At 41.4% G+C, this 14,781-nt stretch overlaps 1 protein-coding gene across 4 annotated transcripts in view; it reads right to left on the bottom strand.

Moving 5' to 3' along the window:
• Window positions 1-5,390, bottom strand: part of Gyg1 (glycogenin 1) — a 30,860-nt gene extending 25,470 nt beyond the window's left edge. For 2 of the 4 annotated variants that reach the window (XM_050125753.1, XM_050125756.1), the window contains exons 1-3: window positions 5,233-5,357; window positions 3,056-3,191; window positions 27-201 (exon numbers count right to left, since the gene is read on the bottom strand). In XM_050125753.1, coding sequence (XP_049981710.1) covers window positions 27-201; window positions 3,056-3,191; window positions 5,233-5,239 — 318 coding nt within the window. In that variant the 5' untranslated portion in view covers window positions 5,240-5,357. Of the gene's footprint in view, window positions 1-26; window positions 202-3,055; window positions 3,192-5,232 lie in introns of all 4 variants that reach the window. The other 2 variants (XM_050125755.1, XM_050125754.1) reach the window with 2 other exon arrangements.
• Window positions 5,391-14,781: the final 9,391 nt, after the last annotated feature.

Below are 14,781 nucleotides of genomic sequence, written 5' to 3'. Positions count from 1 at the left end.
CTTTCAACCCTTAAAGTCACACTCACCAAAGTATCTGCATCCATGAACACACATTTGGAATACTGAGTAAGTGACCAGCAGTGGAGTTTCGTCAGTGTGATGCCCAATTCAGGCCTCTTCATTAAAGTTAGATGAGCAGAATCACCACTGTCCAAGACATCTACCATGATGACTTCATCAAAGACAGTCTCTAAAATTTTTCTGCAAAAATAAATTCCAGAAAATGTCACATAGAATCTTTTCAAAGCACATGACCTATTTACTCTAAGACTATTCCATTACAGCCCTACCCATCAATCATAAGACACTCAGGTGCTTTGTCATTGGTGTTGGGTCCAGCCTTATAGGGTCCATACTTTCTAGAGGAGGGGAGTGTGGATTGAGGAAGAAAATAGATAAGAGACAACAGAGTCAGGAGGGCATCCAGTAAATACTGTGACCCATCTCAAGTTTATTATTCAAAGTTCTTATATACCCCAATCAAAAAGGGGGGAAGGCAAAACACTCCCTTGCATGATAGAACAAACAAAGCAATTTCCTCCTCACCTCTCAAAACAAGAAGTAATCATATCCTAAGTCAAAATATCCTTTTGTCAAAGCAAAACATCCTGTATCCACACTGTAGGATAAGCATCCTGTTCTTTTGTGTAACCTTGAAGGAGCAAGAATAGGTCTGAACTCTCTGACCTTTAGTCAAAGTGGAACAGATTCATTTGTGGGCTCTGGCATATCATATACTGTATCCCTTAAATATGTCTTGATTCACCCCAGAACATCTATGTTCATGTGCACATATAGTTAAATCCATGAAGTAATGAAACTGTTTAAGGTTCGATTTGTCTTAAGAAATTATCACAAAAGAATTTTCTTTCTTATTGTGTCACTGAATACCTGGCATGCTGTGAAAATACCTTTGAAAAATGTGAGCAACATTTTTAGGAGTATATCTCTGTAAAAGTCCATGTGTTTGACAGCGACATTTTATTGGAATTGGCTTGACTGGCTTTTGCATATTTTAAATAAATGGTGCTGGATAATGGCCATATAGTATATGAGATAAAGCCTATAACTAATCACTTCTCCTAGAGTAATAAACCAATAATTTCCTGTGTCTGTACTGCTTAGATTTGTTTTGTTTTTTTTTTTGATTTTTGTTTTTTTTGTCAGTTTGACACATGCTAGAGTCATCTGGAAAGAGAGAATGTCAATTGAGAAAATGTCTCTATTAGACTAGCTTCTAGGCAAGTCTGTAGGGGCATTTTCTTGATTGCTAGTAGAGGTGGGAGGGTCCAGGCCACTGTAAGTGGTGCCAACCTTGGGCAAGGTCATCCTGAGTGAGCAAGCTAAGAAGTAAGCTAGGAAGCAGAGTTCCTTTATAACCTCTGCCTCAGTTCCTGTCACCAGGGCCCTTAAGTCTTACCCTGATTTCCCTTCATGATGGACTATCAGTTGTAAGTCAAAATAAACTCTTTCCTCTCCAAGTTGTTTTTGGTGCTGGTGTTTATCACAGAAAAAAAAAAAAAAAAAAAAAAAAAAAAAAAAAAAAAAAAAAAAAAAAAAAAAACCCATACTAGAAGACTGTTGCAAGGGAGATTAAAAGGATTAACTATGAGATCTTCGTTTTGGAACACAGTGTAACTGCTCTTAATAAGTGTTTAGCACTTACTTGGTCATAATTGACTCATTTTGGCCTGTGAGATTTAAGAGTTTTCAATGTTCAAAATTACCTAAAAGTGTGTATGTGTGTGTGTGCTCTGTATTTGAGTGAACGCACACAAGAGCATGTATATGTGGAACTCATTGGTCAATCTAGGGAATCATTCCTCAGGAACTATCTGCCTTGTTTTATTTTGTTTAGAAATCTTTTCTCATTGGGATCTGGGACTTACTGACTAGGTTAGGACAGGGGGCTAATGAAGTCCAAGGATTCACCTCTCTCTGCCTGGTGATGGGATTACAGACTTACAGACTAGCACCACCACCATGCACCACTATGCCCAGATTTTTAGAGCGGTGCTGAGGATTGAACTCAGGTTTGCATGTCTTTAGTTAATCAAGTAGGCACAACACCTAGAGGAAAAATAAATGATACAAACATTTAACATATTCACAGAAGAAAACTGGTGTTGCATTTTACCTCTCACGTTAGATTAAAAATACATTTTACTTCACAAAGTAAACTTGTTCTTTTTTTCTTTTTAACAATGATCAGTGGTACCAATGACTTCAGGGGATCACGGTAGTGGGATTCAAGATTAAATCTGGATGTTACACAGTTCTCAATAATGGAAATATTAGAAGAAAGTTTTCTGGACACTTTTCAAGAGCTATTTAAAATCAGTGTCATTAATGTGGAAGATACATATACATGCATATGCACATATGTATAACATCTTGTTTTTAAAATGTAAGGTATTCTCGATTTTTAAGAAGGCTAGGTAACTGTCAAAGTAACATTAAACAATGCTGCTGGCACACCAAGATATTTTTAAAGTTAATACCCAAATATCACAAAATTGAATTCTAAATATCAAAAGGAACTAACCCAATCAATAAGTAAGCAGCTTGTACTTCTCGGTGTGTCTCCTAAAAAATTCTGTAATAGTTTCAGAAAGCCTAATAAGGATTTTATTCTAGCATATGTAAAGATCATCAGGTGACAAATGTCAGCTGAAAGTGGAGAAAATTGTTCAATCTTACTTGAAGATCTCCTTCTTTACGGGAAACAATGCAATTCTAGCTTCATTTGGGGAAAGGAGTGCAAGTAGAGATAACAGACATAATTTGGCAGGCTCACCCTCAGAAGACTTAATGAGGGGGAAGTTCTCTCATTCCCAAATAGAATTAGGAAGACAGAGGCCAGAATGACACTTCCCAGGAGGAATCCTGGAACATCTCCCAAAAGCTAAGAAGAGATTTCAAATTCAGGAGTCTTTAGCCTAGCATCACATATCTGTGTCTACCTAGTGTTCAGCTCCCTAGTGACCACAGATTCCAGAAATAGGGAAAGGATGTTAGTACCCTAATGGCAAAGAGACAGGCAGGGAATCCTCACCTCATGGATTCTGAGACCTGTGGGGTGATGAGTACAACCATCCTCCTGGTAGTTCTTTGCTGTTTCAAAGATGAGCCCAGGACAAGGGCACCTTTGGCATAGGCATCATTTGTAGTCAGCGTCACAAAGGCCTGATCTTAATACAAAGAAAAAGAACCATATCTCAGCTAGAAAAAGTTTTTCCCCAGGTCTACTTTCAAATAATAGTTCAGCAAAATAATCTCCTCAGAGGTCAACTTTTTGTGTTAGTGAGGCAGCAGTCCCTTTAGTGGGACAACTCAAGCAGCCATCCAGGAATAGGCCAAGACTGCAGTTTAGCAGGAATGCCAGATAACCTTCAAGAGGCTCATCAACCACAAAACTCAAATCCCAGTTAGAGTCTAGACAAATTCTTAGATTAAACTGTAGTTTAACACAGGGTGAAGCTTAGGAAACTGGTAATGAGGAGATCACAAAGCTTATGTCCTTTCTTCTATAAGGTCTGATGAGTGGTATTTTCACCCAAGCAAGAGCTCTATTACCTACCACCCCAGAAAGTAACTAAGCTTCTGCTTAGAGTGAGCCTCCCACAGTAGCCTTGTCTCTTAGTGACCAATCACTGTTGGTGAGCTTAGAGGCAAGCTCTAACAAATCTGTCTCTTGCTGTCTCCTGTGTCTCTCTCCTCTCTTCTCTTCCCTTTCCTCTCACTCCCATGCTTCTCTAAGGATCCAATCCCCATGCTTCTGAATTCTACATATTTCACAAGTGTTCTACCAACAAGCTACATCCCTGATTATTTTGAGATAGGGCCTAGTTGTATAGACCAAGCATTTGTCCTGCCTCTTCTTCCCAGGTACTAAATTACAGGTATGAACCATAGCCAGGCTCCACTTCTTTGGGACAATGAGCCATATGCTACCCTCTCCCATATTCTCTTGCTCCCCTAACAGAGACATGAACATACATGCCAATTTCCCCAAAGACCCAGCATGTTGGAGGCAAACACGTATTCTTTCCCCCTCTGAACAATCTTCATTATACCAGACTTTAAGATTTTTTTCCAGGCTTTTCCTGTGATCTAAGGGGATTTTAACATTAGTTGGTTAAACTCTGGCAGTGGTCCTGTCAAGAAGAAAGTTAGGAGATTTTGTCACTGTCACTCTCTGACTCAGGTTTCCTCATTTTCCCTTACTCATTTTCCAGTGTAGAAGTTAGAAGCAATGAAAATTCATCTGAGCAGGGAGAGTGTTGTAGGCTGTCTGGTGGGCCAGCGCATCCCCCAGTAGCTGACCTGAGAGCCATTTTTACTCATACTGCGAGGCCAACTTTCAGAACAAGCCATCACATAACTGAAATGTAGAAAGTTGTGAATTCCCAGCTCCAGTAATTCTGTAATCACAGATGAAGCTCATGTCAACCTCGGCCTGTACTTGCTTCTGTTATCTTCAAAACATTTGGAGACACTAATGATTCAAAAACATTTTGCCCCAAGAGTACTTAATCTGAGCACAATGAATTAGGCTTTAAACCCAAAGTGGCCCCGAATTCAGGAGGTGGAGAAAAGTTTTATATAAATAGGATTCAGAAGTTACAGGTGACAATGTTTTGCTTTCCCAGATTAAATTAATAAAAGAAGAGGTCAGATGTTATAAACACCAAATTTAGCTAATCCTACAAACGGAAGGGAAAGACCAATGACAGCGAGGTGCTTTAACCTTCAGATGGCAGGTCAGTCGCTGTCATAGCCCAGGCTACACCTTAAAGTGCGTGGAAGAATCAATTACCTCTATGTGCCCAGTCGTGGGGGCACATTCACCCAGGGCCAGAAACCTTGCAAAGCAACAAGTGGCACCAGGGCCTGCTCAGAGCGCTAGCCGGCTCCTGTGTGGCCGCACCCGGCCCCAGAGGCCTAAAAATAGGCTCCGCGCGGAGGCCAAAGCAGGGCCGCAGCCTGGCGTTCCCGCAGGACGCCAGCAGCTCCCTGACTCGGGAGCCCCGAAGTCAGGGCTCCGGACGACCCCACCGCGCCCCGCATCGGCCCCACCCCGCCAGGCCCTCCCCGGACTCAGCAGGCGGAAGCAGCCGCTCTGCAGGCTGCTGGCTCAGCAGCCCCGGCAGCTGCAGACTCCCGCGGCTCCCGAGCTGCCCGGAGCTCCCCGGCGCAGCAAAGCTGCGGAAGCCGGTCACGCAGGCGTACCTGTCATAGTGCGGAGGGCCGGGTGGGTCGGAGCAGCCGGGTGCCGGGGAAGGACCGCGGCTAGCGGGGAGGGCGGGAGTTCGCAGCCCGCCGCTCTTATAGCGGCCGTCACGTGGCCGCGCAGACTCACGCTCAGGCCCCATCCTCCGCGGTCCGCACCGCGGGCGGGGCAACCCTGAGAACCCGAGGGCTACCGTGCCCAGAAAACACCTGTTGGGGGCTGCTCTGCCTCCAATCCATCCAGGGCCTGGGAAGGGAAGGATCAGAGCTATGAGACTTGTGTCATGAAAATGAACGGTTATGAACCTTCAACTGACCAAGCCCCTTGGCAAGTCAAGTGGGTTGCAGTAATTCTTTTGAACTGTCTAAATAGAAGAGATTGTTTACTTCTACTCACTCTTTTTCTTCAAACAGACGTTGGAAACTACCCACACTGTCACAGTGGTTTTGTGGCACTAACCTAAAAAAAGATATATATATATGTAGTCTTTGTGCTGGTTGTTTCAATCAATTAGTTAAGTGTTCTATCAAGGGCGTAGAAGTTACGTATTGCCATATACCTGTCAGTTTCTAGATGGTGAAACCCGCAGGCTTAGAAAAGTTTTGTTTCTTTTTGTTTGTTTTGTTGTTGTTGTTTCGAGACCGGGTTTTTCTGTAGCTTTGGAGCCTGTCCCGGAACTAGCTCATGTAGACCAAGATGAAAAGTTAAGTTACTTTGCTATGATAATAAGCTGTAAGTAGAGAGGCAGGGTTTGGACCCCAGCAGTTTCAAATTAACACACTGCCATAGAAAGCTCTGGAGCCTCTGGCATACTGGTTCTGGATAACAGGTACTAAATTCCAGTAATTCAGTTGTTTCAGCTAATCTGTTTCACAAATCTTCAAAGTCAGTTTGTCATTTCAGGGAGAAGTTGAGAAATAACTCTCTAATGTAGCCACACCTTGCACAATTTTCCATCACACGCACTCAGCCAAAGCACAGTAGTGGATCAGCAATGATGGTTCAGTGCTCTGAGAATCATCTCTCAATAATGAATGGTGACCATATCAGTTCAAAACGGGAAACAGACGTGAAAGGGTAAGTCAAGGTAGCACTGCAGTCCTCAGAATAGTTCTTAACTTACCATGCTTGCTTCATTTCCAGTTTTGCAACTTTATATTAGTGCAGAAGCATTGAACATCATCAGAAACTACTTTGAATTTTGGTGTTTCATTGGCTAGTGATATGCAATACAATATTCTTCCATGAGGCTGGACAGCTGCACCGGCTACCAGGGAGAGGTGGGATCATTACGGCAAATAAATAAATGTTGCTCTTTTGCTAGGCTGTGGTATTGGATGAAAAATGTAGTAGGATATTCTAGATACTCACAAAGGATCTATGTGGATATACAGTCCCATAGTAGTCATAAACATGGGGCCTTGTCTACAGCACTGCTCCTTGATATGTGGGCCTAAACCTTCTTCCCAAGACTTAACCTGAGCACTTTTTAAGACATAAACTTTGGGGCTTAATTTCAGATATTCTAGAGTAGAACCATTTTTGAAAACTACATTCTATTTTTAATTGATATGTATTAACTTAGTACATTTGTGTGGTAGTGTTTGCCATTTCAGTAGGGATTATAATGTCATTATCATAGCATATCTATTACCAAATACTATTATTTTTCTTTTATTGGCAATGTTATGGCTCAAACACAGGGTTTTGTATACACTAAACAAGTGCTGTACCATGGAGCTATACTCCTACCCCAAAGCTAAGGTAATTATTTTTATTGTTGTTTGGTACGATTCCTGACCTAAACTGAATCCCTCCCTCAGCTTTCTGAGTCAACTCCAGGAATGCACATGGAATCAGAATCTTAAGGTCAGAGCCCAAGAACTGGTTTTTGAAGTGCTGTTCTTCAAGAACCTCTCTTGTTTCCTTCCTAATCTCTCCATGTCTACTATGGCTTGAAGGCCAATGGGCATGTGAGCAGGGACCTCCCAGTACTTGGCATTAATCTTATTTTCAGGAAACAGAAATGCAGGGCATAAAGAAAACATAGGTTTCCATTTACTCAAATATTGTATGCTTATGAGAATTGCACTTTTTGTGAGCTGTAAAGGCTATGCTTGAAATATACTCGAGTGGAAGAAGAGAGACAGAAGTAGGTGCTTCACAGTCTGAGTTGTTCTTTTCCAGGATAACACATGGGCCATTTTTTTAACTCAGGTATCATACCTCTGCCATCAGTATGACTCGTGACCCCTTTCTGCTCCCAGCTAAGCGTCTCAGTGTGGGCTTTCCCGGGTTACAGTATTGGAACTCGGAAGGAAAAGCCAAGAGGCACAAGACAACAGGAAAGTGAAGGAGTTGGACTTAGGAACAGCTCCTCTATTTTTTATGTAACTTAATGATATATTTGCATAAAGTTTACAGATTTTACTGAGGCAGACTAGAAAAACAGAAAATGAAGTGTACACTGGAAAGTAAAGAGGGCTTTCACGGTGGTGGCGCACGCCTTTAATCCCAGCACTGGGAGGCAGAGGCAGGCGGATCTCTGGGAGTTCGAGGCCAGCCTGATCTACAAGAGCTAGTTCCAGGACAGGCTCCAAAAAAAAAAAAAAAAAAAAAAAAAAAAAAAAAAAAAAAAAAAAGTTACTGGGTTCTTGTTTGCAAGAACCTTCACTACAGCTGATAAAAACAAATTACTTGCCAGATAATGCTACAATTTTAGGACATCCCAAATAAGGATGTGAAAGACAACAATGTATTTATTTGGGAGAGGAGTATTTGCAACTTTGTATCTTACTATATTAGCACTCCAATCCCATGTCAAACCTAAATAGACCTCTCATAAAACCATTCTATGGGCTATTGATATGGATCAGTGAATGAAGGCACTGCCATTCCTAACAACCTGCGTTCAATACCCAGGAACCACAGACCAGGAGAGAGCTGACTCCTGTAAGTTGGCCTTGGATCTCCATAATCACGCTTTTGGCAAGTTTACACCCTCCCTGCTTCTACAATATACTAAATAAATACATGTAATTTAAAAATTAAAGCACAGAAAAAAATTTAAAATTCTATTTATGAAAGAATGTTTTTACATAAAAAATAAGCTTTTTTAACATAAATAAATAAGTCTGAAATCTACTGACGTTTTAAGTTTTGCTTAATCTTCAAGTCTTGTTGTAAATTATTCTCTTGAAACATGACCTTAGAAAGCCACAGGATCATGGATACAGCCATTGTAAAGAAAATAAAGTGCACATCTCCCTTAAGAAGCCTATTCTGTCACTTGGGCGTCCCTTGTTCTTGTCCCGAACACTACTCTATTAACCCCATTCTTAAGATAGATGCTAAAATTTTCTTTTTTTACAAAAAGATTAGCTTACTTTTATTTTATGTGTGTGTTTGCCTGCTTGTATGTCTATGTACCATGTATGTGCACTGCCCATGAGGACAGGAAATCAGGGTCAAATTCCCCCTGGAACTGCAGTGGTAGACACTTGTAATTACCACATTAGTTCTGGGAATCTAACCCAGATGACTGGAAGAGCAACCAGTGCTCTGTTTCATGAATTCTAATTGATATTAATAATAAAAACCCAGAGTCAGATATAGGCATTAATGTCGAAGATCAGAGAAGCAGAGCAACCAGTCACTATCTATGCTATCTTTGCTCAGACCCAAGGAGCAATCCTGTCTCTACAAATCCTCAGACTGCACCTCCAGATTGCATCTGAGCTCTTGTCTACTTATATTCCTTTCTCCACCCAGACACATCACTTCCTGTCTCTAACTTCCTGGTGCTGGCATTAAAGGTATGAGCCACTACCGCCTGACTCTATTTCTCTTTGAGAGTAGATCAAACTCATGAACTCATAGAGATCCGTCTACCTCTGTCTCCTGGGTGCTGGGATTAAAGGTGTGTGCCTGGGCTCTATGGCTAACTAGTGGCTCAGTTCTGTACTCCTTTCTTTAGTGATCAGATAACTGAAGTTTGTTATCTTATTTGTTAGATCACAAACAAAATATCAATACAGTGCTCTTAACCTTCCGAGTCATCTCTCCAGCCCCGAAAAATACGTTTTAATCACCTTCAACTCTCTTTCACACTGATTTGTTCTGAAGTTCTCCTCTGTGGTAAATCCAGGAATCTGGCTTCACTTGAGTCAAGGTCACAGCAGCAACACAGAGCCTTGCCTACATCCAACTGCCTGTGACATTACCACTTTGAACAGAATATGGACATTTTGAGATTGCTGTTACAATCATCTTCCAAATGGTATTACAAATAAGTGATCCTGTTGCCTGAGTTATCTCTGCATTGAGTTTTTATTGGGTGAGGTATCAAAATATTTAAATTGTAACATGCATGTCAATTGACTGGAAATCCTATTAGAATATAGATTTTTTTATTCAGTTGCTTAAGGTAATTATCCCAGATAATCTCTATATCAACTTTGTAGACCAAATTTGTATAATGAGATGATGAACATTTTGAATTATTAGACAATGGAAAAATATGTAGATAAATTCCGAGATCTTAACGTATTGATTTTCTTGTGAAAATTGAGCTAGCAAATTAATAAGGATTGAAGTTATATTATACATGGATATGCCTAAGTATTAACTTATTAAAACTATGTTGAAGGAAATTATTTAGCATATTTTTTTCTTGGTTGTCAATTTGACTATGTCTGGAATTGACTAAAATCCAAAAAATGGAGATAGATCATATCTCTGAAGGATTTTTGCATGATAGAAAAATCCATTTTTAAGCCATATATATGTGTTAAGATAGGGTTTCACTGTGTAGCCCTGTCTCTCCTGTAAAACACTTTGTGTATCAAGCTGACCTGGAACTCAGAGACCTGCTTGCCTCTGTCTCCCAAGTGTTGGGATTAAATGTGTGCTCCATCACTGCCCAATTTTAATCTGGATCTTGAGGTTGGAAGACACATCTTTAATTCAGATCTTGTGGTGGAAAGACACGCCTTTAACCTGGGCCACACCTTCTGCTGGAAGCCTATATTAAGGACATGTAATAAGGAAGCTATTGCTCTTTGCTTGCTTGCCCTCACCTTGTTAGCAATTTAATCCCTTCACTAGCAGTAGAGCTTAATTCTTCAAGATTCCAGCATATACCGAAGATTAACACAGACATCCAGGCTTGTGAACTGAAAACCTACTGGATTCTGGAACTTTCTGTTCATAGGCTGCCACTGTTGAATTTAACTGGACCACAGACTGTGAGTCATTCTAATATGTATGTACGTATGTATGTATGTATGTATGCATGTGTGTGTATATGTGTGTGTTTGTGTGTATATATGTGTATATATATAAAGAGCGAGAAGAAATGATGGAGGAAGGTCATTGGGCCATAAAGAAACTGGTTGGCTGGCCCTGATAGGTTAAAGCATAGGTGGGAGGAGTAAACAGAATAGAATTCTGGAGGAAGAGGAAGTGAGATCAGACTCTGCTCTGCTCCCGGAGAGACCCGACAGCTCTGCTCTCTGGAGCAGAGACGCCATGCTCCGCTCTCACGCTCTGCGCTCTGAGGCAGACGCATGAAGATCAGACCCAGGATAGACATAGGCTAGAATCTTCCTGGTAAGCGCACCTCGGGGTGCTTACACACATTATTAGAAATGGGCTAAATTAATATGTGAGAATTAGCCTAGAAGAGGCTAGATAGAAATGGGCCAAGCAGTCTTTAAATAAATACAGTTTGTGTGTTGTTATTTTGGGCATGAGCTAGCAGGCGGCCGGGGTGCTGGGGACGCAGCCCCGCCGCCGCCACTTATTACAATAGATGGTGCCCAACGTTGTTATTAGCCAATGATGGAGGAAGGTCATTGGCTAATAAAGAAACTGGCTTGGCCCATTTTATTGGTTAGAACATAGGTGGGTGGAGTAAACAGAATAGAATTCTGGGAGGAAGAGGAAGTGAGGTCAGACCCAACAGCTCTGCTCTCTGGAGCAGAGACACCAGGCTCCACTCTCCCAGGCAGCTCTGACCCAGGATGGACTGAGGCTAGAATCTTCCCAGTAAGCGCACCTTGGGGTGCTTACACACATCATTAGAAATGGGCTAGTCCAGGTGCGAGAATTAGCCTGTAAGTGCTAGAGTTCATGGGCCAAGCAGTGTTTAAATGAATACAGTTTGTGTGTTGTTATTTCGGGCATAAGCTAGCCAGGTGGCTTGGGTGCTGGGGACGCAGCCCCGCCACTCCAATTTCAACAAAGAAAGATTCATTCTATAAATTCTCTTAATCTAGAGAACTCTCAATAATATAGATTTTGGTACAAGAAGTGTTTCTAGGGCAACAGAAGTATAAAGCTGAATCTTTTATGTATCTGACATAGACTTTTCAATTTGAGAACAACTATAGTTATCCAATCCTCTCCAGTTACTGAAGGCTCTCCGGATAGCTCAGCAAGTACTGATAGCCCATTGTGTGTACTAGTTTAAAAACTTAAGGCGATAAATATATTTGATTATTCTGATTCATCAATAGGAGGCAGCAATGGACTTGGTAACTTTGTATTAAACTTTTGACAGTATGTGGGAAAATGAGGGAAATGATGATTTTTTTTTTTTTTTTTTTTGCCGTTGGTATCTCTGGGTAAATTGACAAAGGAAAGGAATGGGCTTTGTGATAAAATTAACCAAATTCTAGCATGGAAGGTGAAGGACAACATTGGACTGAGTGAAAAAAAAAATTGGCTCTCTTCAGCTGTAAATAAGCATTCTAAATGTTTCTAAGCGTGTTCTGGATGAGAATCTTCTCTCCAGCAAGCGCAGAACTCAACTTGTAGAAAATCAAACAGAAACCCTCACTATATGGTTAGCTGAACTACAGCAATAATTCAGTTTTCAGTCTCTGAGGGTGTTGGTGGTTAAAGTCGGGGCCATAATTGGTAAAGAACAGGATCCTGTAACTTCAGATAAGGATGTTTGGAAGGATCCTACTGAAGCTGAGAATTTTGAACTCTCAGATTCTCAAAGGTTTATCTTACCTGAAGAAGTCTCTCTACCCTCAACTCCACCCCCTTGAAATGTTGCCTTTTTCATTTCTGAGGAAATTAATCCTTCATTCTCAGCTAAAGCCACAGAAGCCTTCTCTGAAGGCAATTCTAGGCAAGACAATACTGATGTCGCTCAGAATCCCCCAATAGTTGCCTCTAGGCTTATAACCGGACTTAAGATAAAACAGGCTCCTAGAGGAGAGGTGGAAAAAAGTGTAATCAATGAGAAGGTATGGTAAGTACTAAGGAGCTTAATGAGTTGACTAATTCATTCAAGCAGAAGTCTGAGGAATATGTTCAGGATCAGGCTGAGTTTATTGATGTGGTTCCTCTGAATGGAGATTCTAGGTTTAATATGGAAACTAACACAGGTAAACAGTGTAAAACTTATTCTGAATGGTTGACTGAATCATTTAGTACAAGATGGCCTGCTGAAAAGGAGTTGGAGATGTTTGAAATTACTTGATTTACAGCTGATGAAGGGATTTTTAAGGCTCAGGGAAATTACAATGCTAGAGTAAGTATGATGTGTAAATCCTAATCCTCCACAGTGGGAAGGCCCAGAAGACGTGCCCTTTACTAATCCTCTAAGACACAAAAAGGCGAGAGGGCACCAGCATGTTAGATAAGTTTTCTTGGTGCTCTTTTCCATGTGTCAGACATAGGTTTGGAGAGACTTTTGTTCCATTGGACAAATTAAATGCAATGGTAAACCCTGAGATAACAGGGGCCTAGTGGCAGCAATTGACTTACCAAGAGGAAAGGTGATTGCAATTATCACAATGGGCAACGTAGAAAAAACAATGTTTTTAATGACCTAACCCATAAGGGCCAACACAGACAAGATGAATTTTATAGTGGGCGAAACTTCTATGGATCTTTGGGACTGGCTAATCACTCATGGGGTTTCCAGGCATAAAATAGGTAAGAAGCCCTATTGCTTTTCTGTTTTATCTGTGCAAGCAAAAAAAAAAAAATCTCAAACAAATAAAAGAAAGGATATATTGTATCTTGGCAAAAGGCAGTCTCAGTCAGTGAATCAATTTCCAGACTTGAACCAGTTTAAGATCCAAAACTCATTGAATGAAGGGGTGGCCAGGTACCTCTGAGGAAGGATCCTGATAAGACACCTAGAAGTTTTAAAGTTAGCCTTTCTCCAGTTCTTCCCCAGAAGGACATACAGCCTTTTACAATGGTAACTGTATAGCGGAGGGAAGGAAACAATCAGACTTTCCAGGGTCTGTTGGATACTGGTTCTGAATTTATGCTGATTCTGGATGATTCAACATTATGGCCCTCCCACTAAAGTAGGGGCTTATGGAGGTCAGATGATTAAGGGAGTTTTCGATGATGTTTAACCCATAGTAGGTCTAGTAGGTCCCCAAACTCATCCTGTTGTTATTTCCCCAGTTTCAGAATGTAAAATTGGGATAGATATACTTAGAAGTTGACAATGAAACATGTGTCTTCCAACCTCAAGATCCAGTTTAAAACTGGACATGGGTTCCCTTATCTGTGTGTTGAGGGCTATTATGGTTGGAAATGCTACCTTTAGAATTGCTTCTGCCAAAGAAAATAGTGAATCATAAACAATGTCTCATCCCTGGAGAAACTGCAGAAGTTAGTGTCACCATCAAAGATTTGAAAGATGCTGATGTTCCCACCACATCTCTCTTTACCTCTCCTATCTTACCAGTGCAGATGACAGCTTCATCATGGAGAATGATAGTTGACTATCAAAAACAGTCAGGTAGTAAATCTGATTGCAACTGCTATACCAAATATAGTGTCATTACTTGAGCAAATTAACACATCTCCTGGTATATGTTATGCAGTATTGATTTAGCAAATGCCTTTCTCTCAGTACCTGTCCATAAGTTTCACAAGAAGCAATATGCATTTAGTTGGCAAGGTCAGAAATATAGGAATACTTTTTGTTTTGCCTCAGGGATATAGTAACTCTCCTGCCCTGTTTCATAACTTTTTTTTCCTTTTTTTTTATTGAGAATAAGAAAAAAAAAGTCTCCGCCTCCTCCCAGCCTCCCATTTCCCCCCCTCCCCCCACTCTTCTCCCCCTCCCCCCACTCCTCTCCCCCTCCCTCTCTAATCCAAAGAGCAGTCATGGTTCCCTGCCCTGTGGAAAGTCCAAGGTCCTCCCCCATCCGTCCATGTCTAGGAAGGTGAACATCCAAACTGGCTAGGCTCCCACCAAGCAGGAACATGAAGTAGGGTCAGAACCCCTTGCCATTGACCTTGGCTTCTCATCAGTCCTCATTGTTCGCCATGATCAGAGAGTCCGGTTTTATCCCATGCTTTTTCAGTCACAGTCCAGCTGGCCTTGGTGAGCTCCCAATAGATCAGCCCCCACTGTCTCAGTGGGTGGGTGCACCCCCCGTGGTCCTGACATCCTTGCTCGTGTTCTCCCTCCATCTGCTCCTCATTGGGACCTTGGGAGCTCAGTCCAGTGCTCCAGTGTGGGTCTCTGTCTCTATCTCCATCCATCACCAGATGAAGGTTCT

Source organism: Alexandromys fortis, unplaced genomic scaffold (assembly GCF_014885135.2).
Source record: "Alexandromys fortis isolate MF-2015 unplaced genomic scaffold, M_Fortis_MF-2015_v1.1 scaffold_184, whole genome shotgun sequence".
Taxonomy (NCBI): Eukaryota; Metazoa; Chordata; class Mammalia; order Rodentia; family Cricetidae; genus Alexandromys; species Alexandromys fortis.
The sequence above is the reverse complement of the archived record's forward strand: the minus strand, read 5'-3'. Positions and strand labels throughout refer to the sequence as shown.